The sequence below is a fragment of the Primulina huaijiensis genome, chromosome 10, assembly GCF_012295235.1.
Source record: "Primulina huaijiensis isolate GDHJ02 chromosome 10, ASM1229523v2, whole genome shotgun sequence".
Taxonomy (NCBI): Eukaryota; Viridiplantae; Streptophyta; class Magnoliopsida; order Lamiales; family Gesneriaceae; genus Primulina; species Primulina huaijiensis.
The window spans coordinates 20,439,233-20,455,465 of NC_133315.1; the positions used below are offsets into that span (position 1 = coordinate 20,439,233).

Here is a 16,233-nt window from a genome sequence, read left to right on the forward strand (position 1 = left end):
ATATATGTTTGTTTGAATAAATTCAGTTCTATAAATTGCTGTAAAAATGTTGATCATAGTATTTTCTTAAAAATAAACCATTGAGATTTAAAATATTTTTTTTAATCAAAATTAAGATTAAATCATATAACTTTTAGTTTAAAACAAACTCAGTACTTAATCTAAATTATTACGAGTTTATTTTTTTTTCTCTCTTCAAATTTATTTAATTACATAATTGTTATTGAAATTACGGTGTTTTGCAAATACTCAACACCTGGCCGGCCTTAATTTCTTCTCGAACTTTATTATTATTATTATTATTATTATTATTATTATTATTATTTATAAAATGTATTCTCAAATAGAATGAATGAATATGGATGACTAAAAATGATTTCAACTTCATTTCTCTCGTATCATCCGGTTAACGAAAACCCTAATTTCCTTCCGTGTAGATTGATATCAAGATGACGGTGGATGCAGCAACGCAACCGAGCAAGATACGGTGGGGGGAGCTTGAAGAGGACGACGATGGTGAGGATTTAGACTTTTTTCTGCCGCCGAAGCAAGTGATTGGTCCCGATGCGAATGGGATTAAGAAACTGATTGAATATAAGTTCAACGGAGATGGAAACAAGGTCGAGATTACCACTACTACGCGGATCCGGAAGCTAGCCAACGCGCGCCTCAGCAAGCACGCTGTCGAGCGCCGCTCGTGGTCTAAGTTCGGCGATGCGGTACACGTGGATGTTGGCAGCCGTCTCACCATGGTCTCCACTGAAGAAATTGTCCTTGAACGGCCACGCGCCCCCGGTATTGCGAACTACGCATTAAATATTTGTTTTCTTATCCGATGAATATTTCTTTCTTTGTTTTTCATTTGAATGGATTGTTAGAGAGATTGAGAGTGATGATCTATCATTTATGAATTGATACTGGTTGTGGTTTGATGTTTTTGTGATCTACAAAATAATCAGTTCAAATTTGATCCAAGTATTTTGATGGAAAATTTACTGAGGTTGTAATCTAACAAGTTCGAGACTTGTAAATTGGGGATTACGAAGATAGAGTTAGACATGACATTTTGCAAGAGCTCGAGCTAATAGGAGGTCTCCTGATTGTCATTTTTTATATTTAGTACCCTTTTTCTAACGAATTTTGATGTACGATTTGTTTTAAATTATGTAAATTGTGATGTGGATTTTAGGTATATCATTGTTTTTTCATGCATTTAGATTATAGAATATTATGTGTGGATATAACTTCAATTAGGCGTGATGTTAACGTTTCACCGTGGCTCCGATGCACCTGCTCTCCTTATCGCATATGTTGTGGAACATCACGTATATTAGTAGTTATGTTTTCTTTTAATTTCAGGCATGCTGTGATAGCGGCTGTAGTTGTTGTTGCTACCTGGTATGAGTCAAGGATTATTGTTGTCACTTTTTTCTGCTGTTTCTCTTTTCCTGCTAGTTGCTACTAATTTTTCGAAATGCACTAGGTTGTTTAGTGTTTTTCTAATTATTTATTTATTTTTTTACCTCTATTCCTTCGTATCTATTTTCATTTTAGCATTCTTATTAATTGATAAATTGAATATAGGTACTAAGCCAGAGGAGAATAAGGCACCTGTTGATTCTCTAGGTCAAGGAGTTCTCATGGTTTGTAGGACCTGCGGTAAGAAGGGGGATCACTGGACTTCACGGTGTCCTTACAAGGATCTAAACCAACAGAGTGAGAGCTTCATGGATAAGCCACCGCTCGAATCCCTTTCTACCACAACAGGTCCTCCAAAAGGTACATATGTTCCTCCAAGCATGAGACCCGGGGTTAACACTGAGAGAACTGGTACTGACATGAGACGCAGAAATGAAGAGAACTCTGTTAGGGTCACTAATCTTTCTGAAGACACCAGGGAGCCTGACTTACTCGAGTTATTCCGTCCATTTGGTGCGGTGAGTCGAGTTTATGTTGCAGTTGATCAGAAGACAGGGACCAGCAGAGGTTTTGGTTTTGTCAACTTTGTGAGCAGAGAAGATGCCGAGAGAGCTATCAACAAGCTTAATGGGTATGGTTATGACAATCTCATCCTCCGAGTCGAATGGGCTGCTCCTAGGGCAAACTAGTTATTTCTTTTCACTGGATGGATCCATTGTAAGTTTCGTGGTCAGGTCTGACTCAAATCAAATTGGGACACTTTTGGTTTTCGTGTCGGATTTACAAATTTTTGCATTTTCATTGTTTATTTTTGGTGATTTTCAAAATTTTGAGTTAAATGTCATTGTTGTCGGGTTCTCTTATATTGCTTACTATGCAACGCCAGTTTGAATGCGATCTTGGTTAACCGAGCGGATTTTTTTTGAGTCTGGAAAGGTTAATTTTCACGCTTAAAAGATAGCACGACTCCATTTTGAAATCTCATCGTTTCAAACGTTTAAAATGGTATTTCTATTATCAAATTCATTGGGTTCATTTTCATGCTTAAAAGAAAGCACACAATTCCATTACCATTTCAAAATCTTTTCAAAGATTTAAAATGGTATTTCTAATACCAAATTCCATCAAATCCCGTTTTTTTCTTGCAATCGAACTGAAACACACTGTAACCAATTCCTAATCTCATTTTTATTCAACCAACCACACTGTGAGGAAACCAAACCAAACACAGTAAATTTCATTACGACGAAACGAACTTGAAATGTATTGTTATGGATTATATTTTCATCCACCTCAGAATTTAAATTCAAGTTTAATAATTGAGATCTATCTATTATGTAAACATTCAAGCTGAGTATGAGTTTATTCTATTCATATTTCAAAACACTAATAAATTTATAAACTAATTGCAAGATATTAAGCAAGATAGTTTTAACATAAAAGTCACTTAAATACATATAAAAAATTTATTAATGGACTTGAAAAAAATTTAAGAATTGAAGTATTTCGAACACAAGTATTGAGAAAGCAAATAGTGGGCCTAGAAACATGGATCGGGCCTGTTGACCCCCACTTTTGTAGGACACTGCGACCAAGATTACCACAATTTCATACAGACTTGAACTTCCCCAAAATTCTTTCCTCTCTTCACAATCAACTTCCTGTATATCATTTATTTATACCCACATCATTTGCTGAAATTTCAAGATTGGTTTTTTATTCAAGGCTTTGCATTCTATCAGGCATGTCTTTTTCCGGCTTGTTTGTTTTTGCTCTTTTTGTATTGCATTTCTTTGGTCTTTTTTCAATTCATTGTGTGATATTTGATTATTGGTTCTGCTCTTGATGTTCTCTAATGAGAAACGTGTTAGTTTTTTTTTTTCGTGGGTTCAGTTAGATTTGTGTGTTTGGTGCGGAAGAAGAGCTTATTTTCTGGATATTTTTGACGGGTTTTGATGGAATTAATGGGTTACTTCATTAATGTTACCGCTTGTACAATTTTCCTTAATCATTTCGGTCGTTGATACAATTTTATTTTGCTTCTCAGCATGACATCATGAAATGGGGAAAAAGTATTTTTAAGATTTCAGTTCGATCTATGGGTTTGGTTTCACGGGGTCAGTGTTGCTGTTCTATTTTTAAAGTAACATTTTTTGGGTTGTCGCAGAGTCTTCAAAGTCATGGGTATTAATCCTTTGAATATGTTAAAAAGTCCATTAAGAATGTCCGGGACTTTATAGTTTCTTGACTATTTTTCTCAGTTTTCACTTTTCGTGTTCCTACTAAGTAGTAGTTTAGAGTTAGTTTCTGCTTTAGTTGAATGAAAAGGTCTAAGAAGTTATTCTAGTGAAAGAGTTCGAGCTTGTGCTGTGGTAAGGATTTTATTGTTTATGTTTCATGTGGATTTACAGTATTTTTCAGCATTACTATTCTACATGAACTTAAATTTACTGTGATTTTTGGTTTGGCAGTAGAGTATTTGCATTCTTTGCTCCTGGGAAAGTCTGAAATTGAATGTAAAGTCTTGATGCTGCTTGAAGAGTTTTTCATATAAAGTTACTCTTTGTTACTTAAAGTGCGATTGAGGATATGGATATGTTTGAAAGCATAGGATTTGCAAATGACTTGTATTCCTAGATTTTATCACATTGAAGAATGTGAAGAAGTAAAGTTTAGGGTTCCCATGTGTTAAGCTTAGCTTCCTAATATGATAAAACAGTTTATTATCAGCGCTATAGTACTAGGACTCGTAAATATGACATATTGATTTTAGCTCAAATGGTCGTACTCTATCTCATTTATCCATTGTGATCTGATATTACTCATTACAATCATATGGTTGTACCCATAATTTACGATCTTGTCAAAAATTGATCGTTTATTTTATCTAATTTTAGTTGGTTTCTCCGATGCATGCTAATAAAATTTATTTCACAATAGATCCATGTTTTCAGATTTGGTGAATGGCGAAACTGAAATTGTGGGTTGTTACTGGAAGTTCAACTGCCCTGAGTTGGATAGGGTTGGCAATTTCGAGTTTTGGCTGATTAGTCTTTTTTTTAATTAGTTGTTTTTTGTTATTTTAAATTTTTTACGACTAATTCAGCACAAGCTATTTAAAATATGAGAAAGCATTCCAAGATTCAGACTTTTAGTGTAGTATTGGACCTCTACTTAAGTGTATGAGGTTCGATGCTTTGTTATACATATCATATGAAGCATATGTTTCGCTGACATTTCATCCCATCTTTTCTGGAATTCCTTACATTTGAACATGAAGTTTTTTTTATTTGTATTGAACATCTAGCTTGAAGTTTGCTCGATAAATCGGATGCCCTGAGAAAGCACTATGTTTTTCAGTGCAAAAGCTTTTAATTTGTGTTGTGTAGTTGATGTTCATGTTGCTTCCTGTTCATGGTAAATTAGTTGCAATGCGAAAAATATCAAATTAAGATTAAATGTTTTGAACACTTATAGGGAAGCAGAAAATCACACTTGTGATCTGTTCATTGTGCTGCCCTCTGCAGGTTAAGCCATTTTATTTACTTACCAATTTCAATCTGGCCCTGTTGGATGAGAACAGTCGCAATGTGCTTCTCTCTGTTGCAATTGCCCCGATGCAAAATTCAAACTTTAGCTAATTCTTGGTGGGGAGGTTTCTACAAATTAACTAGGAATGGCAGCAGCACAACAGTTCTTTGCACAGATAAACATGAGCTCAAAAGAGGGCAGAGATGGACCAGACGAACCATAAATACAGAAACAAGTGGAAGCAAGGAGAAGTTAACACGTAAAACGAGTATAAGAAACGAGATAGTTTCTGAAAGTAAAAGCACCAAGTTGAATACTTGTAAACTAGAAAATATTAAATCAGAAACAGATCAGTACTACATTGACTTGGCCAAGAACGTGACTACTATCTGTTTCGACATTGAAACCACTGGGTTGAGTAGAGAGTGTGATCGAATAATTGAGATAGCATTTCAAGATCTTCGAGGGGGTGAAAACAGCACTTTTCAGACTCTTGTAAATCCGGGGCGTGATGTGACAAATGCACGTTTTCATGGCATTTCTACTCACATGGTTAACAGATCAAACGTACCCAGGTACTTACAAAAACGTTTGTTTCTAGACTATTTCTTAACACATTGATGTTCCCTTATGTAATTTATGTCTAAGAAATTGACTGGCAAGCATAAATTATTGTTCTGCTGCTAAAAGAATTTTGGCACTCTCTCTCTCTCTGGGGATGCATAATTTACCGATACTTGCCATCCAGAAATTGAGAGAGATTTAATTTCATTACCTCAGATGAAAATGATGTCCAGAAAATTGAATCCAGACCATGCTTTTAGCATTGGAACGCCGAAAAGGTATGGCTTTTGTCTGATCAATAATACGACTCGACTCTTATTCTAGTTTGGTTTTGTAGGATGAAGGACCTTATTCCTATCATACTCCAATATGTTAGAAGCCGCCAAATTCCTGGTGGAGTCGTTTTGTTTGTAGCTCATAATGGCCGCACTTTTGACATCCCTTTTCTGAAAAATGAGTTTAGTCGATCTTCATACGAGATTCCTGAAGATTGGTTGTTCGCTGACACTCTTCCACTGGCTCGTGCATTGATGAAGTCCAAAGGTTTTTTCGTTTTCCTTTTCTTTTCCACTTGCCTCTCTTGGTGCATAATATTAAATGTTGTAGTAAATGTCATTTGGCTGCTAGGATCGAAGGTTCCTTCAAAGATATCATTGCAAGGCCTAAGGGAACACTATAACATTCCATTGGTTGGATCTGCTCATAGAGCTCTTTCGGATGTGCACTCGTTAGCGTTAGTTCTACAAAGGTTGACTTACGACCTTAAAGTGCCAATATCTGACCTGATCCGGGGATCGTTTAAGTAGGAGCATTGTCGGGACTGCTGGCTGAGATTTATTTTACGTTGGAATAGCAGGAAGACCAACCAGACACCACCAGATTTACTCAATCTCATATCTCAAGAAATATCAATCATTCCCGCCTACGCTCGCTTTCTTGTTGTATTGATTCTTTCAAATGATCATACTAGCTAAGATTAGATTGGTTTGTTGTAAAGTTAGCCTCTTGGAATGAATTTAAGAACTGGTTCCATTTTCAGGAAGCAACAGTCAACATATTCCTGCTGCATCCAATATAACATTCTTAATTTTTTTCGTTTTAGAAACAAAAATTAAATATTTATGATGATTCACTCATTTCCATTGATGAGTAATAAATATTGCTCCAATATGAAAAAAATCGAGAAAAATAAGCCATTTGTATATAAATATGACAAACAATTTTAAATGTAATAAAATAGCTTGGAAACCGGTTGCCTCTCCCATGTTTTCATCTATCAACAACAAATGGGTACCAGCAGCTCCACTTCTAGTACTCGCTATTTCTATTGTCAACATGAAAGGAAGAAGCTCAGATTTTTGTTCTAAATAACTTTTTAATTCTTGTTCCATGTGTGCAAATGAGTGACTTGAATCTGTAAAACAAATTCAAAAAATGATTTAATTAACATATATCAGTCGTCCAGAAACGCAGATCACGCATCAGAACATGTCTGTAGATCATGTGAGCCAGGATCAACTCTGCCATCTGCAAAGAACATGAACTTGGGACACCAGATTTCTGATAAACCAGTCGATAATAGATGAGCATGATAACAGATTAAGGGTCGTGTGTGCTTTCGGTTTACTACTTTGGTCCTCAAGAACATGTGCAGCTAAAAAGGGGTGCGCATAGATCCTTGCAATGTCCTTGAAGGTACTGGAACCTGCATCCAAGAAATTCGAAATAATTAAAAGACAGAAGACAGAAGACAGGTTCCATATAAATGATAGGCCTGAAACAAGTAGAAATCCACCACGTAGAACATTAAAATTATTACTAATGCAGACGTTCTTTTTCGAAGGGAGAGATGAACCTCTCTAAATTGAAAGGGAGACATGCTAGCTTCAGATCCAGTGTTCGATGTACTACTGCAAGGATAAAGTTGCTGATTACTCATATCCCGGCTGATTCTTTCATTGATACCAACAAATTCTCCGTGTGCCAATCCATCAAAAGTGTGATTCGTGGATGTAGAAGCTTGATTATGAAGTACATGTCCCCTCAAACTGCTTAATCTTGGCAACATGACTTCCCTACGATACAACAAAGGCGTCGAATTCTCCGGTAACCTTCCCTGGCGATGGATGTTTTGTGGTGCCATTCTTGATTGATTAACGGTATGTTGAGGTGCTAATACCCCGTCACGAGTAATTTGAGAACCAAAAAGGCTAATCACAGTCACAGGGGAAACAGCATCATTTCCGTCTAATTGTCTACTCCTGTTATTAAGTGGGTGGCCCCTGCCATTAAGAAGTTGGTGGATCTGTCGCTGAATTCGACGTCTTTCGAACAAGGTAAATGCACCTGATCCAGAACCAGGTGACGTAGCCTGAGTATCTCCAATAGAATGTCTCGGGGATGGAGAAGGTATGGCTACTTGAGTCAGTGGGGTTTCCGGTACGTATAATTCATTGAGATCAAAAGTTTCACGAACAGTGGCAACAGGTGATGAGATAACAGGCAAATTGTTACTTGCACCAAGATCAAGAGTAGGATTCAAATGTGGAGCATTCAAGGAAGTAAGAGCTGTTGGTCTACAGCCATCGCAGTACCAATTTCCTTCAGGTACTTCACGTCCAAGACCAACACAATAAGAATGCGCAGGCGAATCACAGATGTCACAAAGAAGCATGAGAGCATCATCCCCACCTTGCAGGCATTCAGTACAAAGAACATTCTCATATGGATCAAGGTAGCCTCGAAGCTCTTCCTCTGATGGTTGATACACCTGTAAAGTGTCATCAATACTGAGACAAATAAGTATATATTTTCGCAGCTAAACAGTTCTAAATATCCTAAACTTAAAAAGATGGTTTCATTCCAATACCTGATCCCGCTCAGGAACTTGAATAACTAAATCTCTTAAATCATCTCGAGCAGTTCTACAAACAGTTGCGAACCTTTGCTTACAGAGGGGGCATCGTGATTCTACCTTTGACCACTCCATAATGCAAGTAAAACAAAAGTAATGACTGCAACAATTTAACATTCCCCGGACAGTCCTCTTCCCCTCTTCGGACAGACATATCCCACAAACTTGCATTCCTACTGCAACATTCATGTCTACCACCTTTTCCTTGCCCTTCCTTCCTGGGCATTTTCTTTGCAGAGGCAAAAATTCTTCTTCTTTAACCATCTTCAAAGCATTTGAACTCCTCAAAGCAGTGGCCACACTTCCACAAAATTCACTAGCCTCTCTAACTTGTTCTCTCTCTTCTTCAGAGACTCTGTATTCACAATCAACTGACCCGGAACTCACGAAATCTGAATCATAATCTAAACTCGGTTTTCTTCTCCTTCCTTGAACAGGTTTAGGGTCCTTTTTCTTCTTCAGAAACACATGATTCTTAAGCGAAGACTCACCATGATCAGATTTGATTCTTTTCCTCAAACTTTTTTCTATCACAGGTTCCTTCCTTTTAGTCTTCTTCAAGACCTCAGTATTCCTCTTTCTCCTTTTTCCTCTGGCAATATAAGTCTCCTGCACCCTGAGCCTGCCAACCTTATTCTTTTTTGTGGCAGGTAACTCTTCCTCATCAAAGCCATCAACCTCATCTGGTGTAAATTCCTCATCATCGTCTTCGTATGAATCATCATAATCACCTTCTTCCTCTACTTTTTGATTTAAAACTTTAGTGCTCTTTCTAGCCTTCTCCTTATAACCACCATTCTTTTTTTCAAAACTTGTTCTTGGTATTTTGAGATCAAAACCGTCCAACAAATCTTCGACATCGTCATCTTCCTCTTCTTGCCATGCCAGCGTATGTTTTCTTTTCAGCTTAGAGACAAAAAAGTCGTCGTCGTCGTCGTCGACGTCATCATCATAATCCTCTTCTTCACTATACGTTATCTTTTCCTTTCTTCCCTTTGCAAATCCATTCTTCTTTCTCCCTTGAACACACTTTCCACCTCCAGGTTTCCTAACCTTCTTTTTTATCGTAACCGGCTCCTCCTCTTCCTCTTCCTCTTCCACAAATTCTCCTAGACTATCTTCTGATTCATCCTCAGCAAGAGAACAATCTTCATCCTCTGACTCATTGAAATCCTCATCTTCACCCACGGTGTAATCTTCGTCAGACTCATCTGAACCTTTTCTACTCAATGGAATGTTGTTCCTGGCCTCCCGCTTCAATCCAAATTTTCCACCTCTAGCCATCTGGCTATGCACCAACAAAATCGGAAGAAAAGATTAAATATCGTGTATAGGACAACCTCCAGATTGAGATTAAATCAAAAACCATTATGGCAATCCAAAAACATCTGGAATCAACGTGTTATTTCATTCTCTCATAAGCTTTCCAGCCACAGACCTTTCCAGATTCATAGAACTTGCTCAATTTCTGTTTAAGCCCTAAAGAATTACTAAAAAAGCAAATTTACCGTTGATTTTCTGTATCAAGGAAACCCCTACCCGCACCAAAAAAATTAAGTGCACCAATAGCTGAAGAACAAAAAATCTACAATAAATGATCAAAATTCGCAATCTACACTTACTAACCTCAAGCGGGAAATCATTCGATCGAGATTCTCGATAAAACACAAAGAAGAGATAAGAAAAGAAAGAAAATTGAACATCCCAAAAAAGCAAAAAATGCTCCTAAAAAAGTTCATCTGCAATCTTCTTTTCCTATTGAATATCCGAACTTAACAAAAATCAATCACATTTCCCCAAAATAGAAAAAAACGAACCATAGATTGAAATAGAACAATTTCATCCTATTCCAATCAAAACAATATTAACATTCAACATCCAAGAAAACGCCCGAATCATCGAAAAAACAATTCAGCGTGCCAGAAACACAAAAAATCAATTTCATTTCCAGGGATAAACAAAATACCCGTAGAGTCCAATTAATCAGGCTGCGGTGTTTATCCACAAGAGAAAAGTGGGAAATTCATGCCATGATTAATTCCAAACGAGAACAGAAGAAGAAAAAATTGGGGGAAAATGACAAGTTCTAGAGAGAGAAGAAGAAGAAGAAGAAGAAGGGGTTGGCATCGATGCACCATCTCTCTATATTTATCAATGTACAAATAATAATAACCTTAAATTATTGCATACAAATAATTGTACTAATAAATAACGTATTGTTTATATTATATCCATTTCCACTTGCCTTTAATTTAATCCCACATTTCGAAAATTATTAATTTTAGATGGAATAGTAAAAAAAAAAAAAAAGGATATCATCATAATTATAATTACCCCACGAAATTTTTATAATTGAATTAAATATGAATGACAAAATTCGATCTCAATGATAACACTGAACTAACCACAAAAATTATACTTCTTCGAACTGTCAAAAAAATGTTTTTGAGATTGGATTTTATGGTATATATGAGACCATAGTTATTTTGTAGGTAAAACAATCGGCTAATCATTTCAAATTCAAGAATCGTTAACCCTTTTCGACCCTCCAAGGCTAAAATATATTATCTCGACCACGCTCCCAATATACAGTGTTTACCTCTAAATTCTAATTATCATCCAAGTATATATGATCCACCAAACGACATGTTAAATGATGTGGATATTTTCCAGGTGGAAACAGACAAACCAGAATTCTATGGTACGACAATTATATTATATTACGTTAAAACCATTAATAATTTATCTCGATGTTTCTAATACAACAACATTCACAAGTTTAAACTACAGAAAACGACCTTCGATCACTCTCAGATTAAAAAAAAAAACGACATTTGATCGGATATGGAGTAAACTGGTTAAGTAAGGGAACCTCGTTTATTTGATTTTTCTATATAAAATATTATATAATGATATTATTGAATTAATATATATAAAAACATTCACGTTTCGAAAGTAGTTCTCGTTATTAAGTAGATTGGGCGATGAAATAAGTAACATAAACAATGGCTAAAATATCAATCTGATTCTATCTCAAAACATAAAGTAGATTTCACAATTTGGTTCGAGAGTTCAAATTAAAAGCTACAAAGCTTAGCCTCAAACAATTCATTTTCGATAAAAATGTTCCACATCTGGTTGATGAGCCTCTAGCTAAGAAAATCTCTCACTGCCCACCAAGCATCCTATAATTCGTCCTGCACATATACAACCAGATATGAACTATTTCATTCGGAATATAACTTTGAATGCTACACAAATTAAATGTCAAACAAAGTAAAACCCTTACATGCACATCGTCCTCAGCTTCATCTTGTTCCTTAGAATCCAGTTTGACATCATCGTTGGCTTCGTGGGATTCTGAGTCCGCATCAGAATCTTCTCCATCCTCAGCCTGTAATTCAAAGCGTGCAACAGGTGAGGGATTCGGGATACAAATGATTAATAAAGGCATCACTCAGCCTGTGTTTTGAAGAAAGAATTTGCTGCTCACATCGGAATCAATGGCATCATTCTTCGATTCCTGAATAGAAATACCAGGAAAATAAAATTGAAGTCACTCGCAAATCAGAATCAGTCTTATTCCGGATAAAAATAGACCATAAAAGTCAAAAAAACAATGAATGGTGATAGGACACGCTACCAAATAGGATATGAAAAGGTATGTGTTCTTACCTCCTCTTCTTTCTTCTTTTCTACCTCGTCAAAAGCAGCCTTTTCAGCCTGCGATACCAACATCAGTCGCGCATCAGCAAAGAGACAACTTTTTGTCAATCTTAAGTAGGGATGTTGATGTTAAGAAAACAGACGAGAGAACACAAAACCAAACAAACATACATCCTTCTGTTTGCCCCATGTTTCTTCGGCTAGCTTCTTAGCATACTCAGGGTCATCAGACACCAAGACATTGTCAAACAAGGTTCCAGATTTCACCTTTAAGATTTTATGTCACCAATTAACACAAGTAAATATAGTCAACTGGAATAAAAAGGAAACATTTAGGATTCCTATACCTGCCACAATTCAATGCCTACATACTTCAAATTCGGGAAAACATAGAGATCTGGGTCATCTTTGAAGTCTGCAACCACACCAAGATATTAAACAAATTCGAGACCTTGAGGAACCAGGAAAATGCACCTGGCCCAAATGCTGAAAAAACAGCAAATCACCTGGGTTATCAATCATTGGTACCTTCCATTTGCCACTGTAGTTCGGATTCTTAATTTTCTAGTGATGCAGAAACGGGTAATTAGCATCCATTTAATATCAAAACCGAATAAACTGGAAATGAGATCCCACACACCTTTGCTTCCCATTGGCCCTTGTACTCAGGGTTGGGAATCGTCGGTGCAGTCCACTCGCCATCCTCCTCATCATCCCAATCCTCAGGCTGCAAACAGGGAGCAGTTTACACAAGTCATTAACTACTAGGCTCTGATTCATTCGTGCACAAGAAAAGAGTACAAAATTTTATTCAATTACCTTTTTGGCATCAGAATCCGGAATCTCCTTCGGAATGTCATCATAACCCTGTGGAAATAAAACTTCGATGTCCGTGATGTCACGAAATACAAAGAATTCGTAAATAAATTAGGAAATTATTTTACCTCTGGCTTCTTGTCTTCAGGATCAGGAATGTATTCCTTATCATCCCAATCTTCAGGCTATCATCAAAATATAGAAAGAATAGCATCAGAATATAAAGTACTAGAGCATTTATGGCTGGAAAAAACGATGTCCAGCACTCCAGCGGAAGTGAACAAACGCACCTTCTTGGCATCAGTGTCCTTGATTTTCTTTGGAGGGAGAAGATCCCAGTCAGAATACAAGCTACCAGATTGCTTCTCAACATTGTCAACGAGAATGCTGTAAGTAGCATCAGGTCGGAGGACGAAAGTATAGACATGAGTCAGTTGGTCGGTCTCACAGGGTACATCCTTCTTGATCAATTGGTTAGTACCATTGTAGGTGAGAATTGCGTGGACTTTCTTTGTGCTGTAGCCACAGATATCCGGTCCAAACATAATGCTGCAGTCAACAACAAACACAACCAATCAGTGATAAATAGGTCAAAGAAACTTAGCGAAGAGAATACTTCACCAACAAATAGTGAGTGTTCATCACCTGTAAGGTGTATCACCACCGAATTTCTTTTGATCTACTTCACCACTGAGCAATTTCATGTATCCACCACCGCAGTCAAGCTTCTGTTCATGCTTGACAGAGAACTGGAAAACTAAGGTCTTATCCTTGTTGCTGAGTTCAGGAAACTCAGCGGAGATGGCATAAAACCTGTAATCTTCACTGGTCTGGATACCTGGAGAAACATACGTGTACAAGCATCTCTTTTAAACATACAAGGACGCACAATATACACGGTAAGCACGCGGCACAAGGATATTTCTACCTTTATCATTAGGATCTCCATTCCATTTGCCAGAGGTGTAATTCCACTCTCCAGCCATACTCTCATCTTTCTTCCAGTCAGATTTGACCCACCGATTCTCCCATCCATCTTAAACATTCAGCCAAACGACAATCAGAACCACAACAAGAAACATATGAAGTGGTTGCTTCATTTAATTAAAGAAATAACAATCTTTTGTCTGTTTTTTCTGTAGGCAAAAAGGTTAATCTTTTTTCGGATATGAGGAAACTGAATAATGGATTGAAACTTGTCAGTATAGTAGGATAGCTCCAACTCTAGGATATGAAGTACTCAACAAGCTTGTATGGTAATTTGTTCTCACACGTCCAGATCATTCCTCTACCATAAAATAATTAAACTCTAGCATAATTCTCTTAAAATACTAGTAATCATCTATATCAATTGGAAAGATACTATTTTGCTACTCTTTGTGTAAACGAGTAGAAGACAAGGTTCATTTTAGTATGGATAAACAAAGGATTCTTCGACAAGTTGGACCTAAATGTGGAAAAGAATTACCACCAAGCAATCGACCATCCAATACAATTTCCTTCAAGTACAATCACCGTATTCAATACAAACTACTAGCAGGATTGCCGATTAAACAAGTATATTTACTTTCACTTAACCAACATAATTTACAACTGATCTAATCTACCCCAAAGAACGGGGATTGACAGCATACCGATTAATTTAAGAGACCCACAAGGCTGCAACATCAATCACAATTATACAATCGCATCAGAAACTAACATCTCATAGATTAATCAAAATGTTCAGCATTTCGAGAACAAGACGAGCAATCTGAGAAATAAACCAGCACAATTTTCGAAAACCATCACAGATCTACTTCACATTATTGCGTCTAAGATCCAGGCAACAAAAACGTAACCAAATCCAACGAATTATACAGGAAAATAATACCATCGAAACGCTCTTCGAAAAATACTTTGGCAGAAGAGGTGGCGAGGAGGAGGGAGAAAGCAAGGGCTAGAGAGAGAATATTAGGGTTTATGAGTCTTCTTTGTGCAGTTGCCATGGCTGATTGCTAAGAGTGACAGAAACGAATTCCAGGATGATGTTTTTATATATATCATCTGCATGACGTGGAATGTCAGGTGTTCCAACGAATAGAATGTCAACACGTCATGATTAGCTGTCACTTCTGACACGTGGCAAGTATTTATTGGGAGTTACACGAATTGCTTGGTTTGAAGTATTTGAATTTTTTTTTATTAAAGACTACGCGTTAAAGTAACTTTTTAAATAATTTTGCACTTAAATATGATGGTTTCAACGGAAAAATATAAATGGAGGAGATTTGGACCAAAAAATATAATATCTATATTTTGATAAAATAATATTCTCCTATTGAATTTAGTAGGGTAAGTTTACGTTATCCGATCTATACTTATAAAAAAAATATTTTTTACATAAAAAATCATTAACCGAGTCGGATGAGAGATTTGTAGCATAAACGGTATCATAAAAGTTTTTCTTGAAGTTTATACTTTTGATGAGGCTTCGTTATCTTATTTTTAACGTGTTGCGTTTTTCTTTGGACTTTCCTCACGCTAAACCAAGCAAAGCTTTGGCGAAAAACACAAAATGGTGTGTTGACATTCTTTTATCAGAATATATAACAAAGAAAATATAGCAAAAATTTTTTATCATCAATACATGACCAAAGTTTATAAAAATGCGTGATATATAAATTTTTTTAAAATTTTTGTTATCAATTATCGAGTGAAATAATCAATGCATGCCTGATAACTCTAATTTCTTTATTATTTGAAAAACTGGACAAACATGGCTGACATCACATAATATATCCCTATTGATTTAATACAGAGTAGAAATTGTACGAAAATATTGCAAAAATTCATCCGAATGCAGGGATAATTTGATTCCATTCATAATTGGATAATCTTGGTCAACTGATTTATATTTTGTGAAATCAAATTACAATTAAAGAAACAAAATCTGGCTGATACAATCTTTTCAATTGGTTCAAGTGTAAGGTAAGGGAAAATCAAAGACAACCAACAAGCAACTTAAGAGTTATCTAGTCTAGGACTAATAAAACAAATGCAAAAACGACATGTGAGACGGTCTCACGGGTCGTTTTTTGTGAGACGGATCTCTTATTTGGGTCATTCATGAAAAAATATTACTTTTTATGTTAAGAGTATTATTTTTTATTGTGAATATCGGTAGTGTTGACTCGTCTCACAGATAAAGATTCGTGAGACCGTCTCACAAGAGACCTACTCTAAAACAAAATGGGAAAATTTGGAATTGCGATTTAACATCCCCACGGCTCACCTATTCCGCCACAAATATCCCATCATCCAATCACAATATACAATTACCC

General features: G+C 36.4%; 4 protein-coding genes across 13 annotated transcripts; 2 read left to right on the forward strand and 2 right to left on the reverse strand.

The window, feature by feature from the left end:
- The first annotated feature begins 347 nt into the window (after positions 1 to 347).
- Positions 348 to 2,282, forward strand: LOC140986948 (uncharacterized). The gene is made up of 2 exons (XM_073455369.1): positions 348 to 795; positions 1,585 to 2,282. Exons 1-2 carry the CDS (start codon positions 450 to 452, stop codon positions 2,106 to 2,108), a joined length of 870 nt encoding a protein of 289 aa, XP_073311470.1. The 5' UTR covers positions 348 to 449; the 3' UTR covers positions 2,109 to 2,282.
- Positions 2,283 to 3,016: 734 nt separating this feature from the next.
- Positions 3,017 to 6,569, forward strand: LOC140986143 (exonuclease DPD1, chloroplastic/mitochondrial). Of its 3 annotated transcripts, none has more exons than XM_073454176.1 (4): positions 3,017 to 3,161; positions 4,947 to 5,525; positions 5,852 to 6,057; positions 6,142 to 6,569. In XM_073454176.1, exons 2-4 carry the CDS (start codon positions 4,993 to 4,995, stop codon positions 6,318 to 6,320), a joined length of 918 nt encoding a protein of 305 aa, XP_073310277.1. In that variant the 5' UTR covers positions 3,017 to 3,161; positions 4,947 to 4,992; the 3' UTR covers positions 6,321 to 6,569. The 3 variants fall into 3 exon arrangements, with proteins under 3 accessions (XP_073310277.1, XP_073310274.1, XP_073310275.1); XM_073454173.1 differs by lacking the exon at positions 3,017 to 3,161 and adding an exon at positions 3,184 to 3,603; XM_073454174.1 differs by lacking the exon at positions 3,017 to 3,161 and adding an exon at positions 3,626 to 4,441.
- Positions 6,570 to 6,686: 117 nt separating this feature from the next.
- On the reverse strand, positions 6,687 to 10,580 carry LOC140986140 (uncharacterized). Of its 8 annotated transcripts, none has more exons than XM_073454168.1 (4): positions 10,395 to 10,580; positions 8,384 to 9,712; positions 7,334 to 8,284; positions 6,687 to 7,219 (listed from the first exon to the last, which is right to left on the reverse strand). In XM_073454168.1, exons 2-4 carry the CDS (start codon positions 9,710 to 9,712, stop codon positions 7,169 to 7,171), a joined length of 2,331 nt encoding a protein of 776 aa, XP_073310269.1. In that variant the 5' UTR covers positions 10,395 to 10,580; the 3' UTR covers positions 6,687 to 7,168. The 8 variants fall into 8 exon arrangements, with proteins under 8 accessions (XP_073310269.1, XP_073310268.1, XP_073310267.1 ...); XM_073454167.1 differs by having other exon boundaries at positions 8,384 to 9,716; XM_073454166.1 differs by having other exon boundaries at positions 8,384 to 9,768.
- An 854-nt stretch (positions 10,581 to 11,434) lies between these two features.
- Positions 11,435 to 14,926, reverse strand: LOC140986142 (calreticulin-like). The gene is made up of 14 exons (XM_073454172.1): positions 14,784 to 14,926; positions 13,839 to 13,946; positions 13,556 to 13,748; positions 13,201 to 13,459; positions 13,039 to 13,095; positions 12,914 to 12,961; positions 12,735 to 12,821; positions 12,601 to 12,658; positions 12,442 to 12,509; positions 12,266 to 12,361; positions 12,104 to 12,151; positions 11,922 to 11,951; positions 11,718 to 11,822; positions 11,435 to 11,625 (listed from the first exon to the last, which is right to left on the reverse strand). The coding sequence occupies exons 1-14, from the start codon at positions 14,896 to 14,898 to the stop codon at positions 11,614 to 11,616; spliced, it is 1,284 nt and encodes a 427-aa protein (XP_073310273.1). The 5' UTR covers positions 14,899 to 14,926; the 3' UTR covers positions 11,435 to 11,613.
- Positions 14,927 to 16,233: the final 1,307 nt, after the last annotated feature.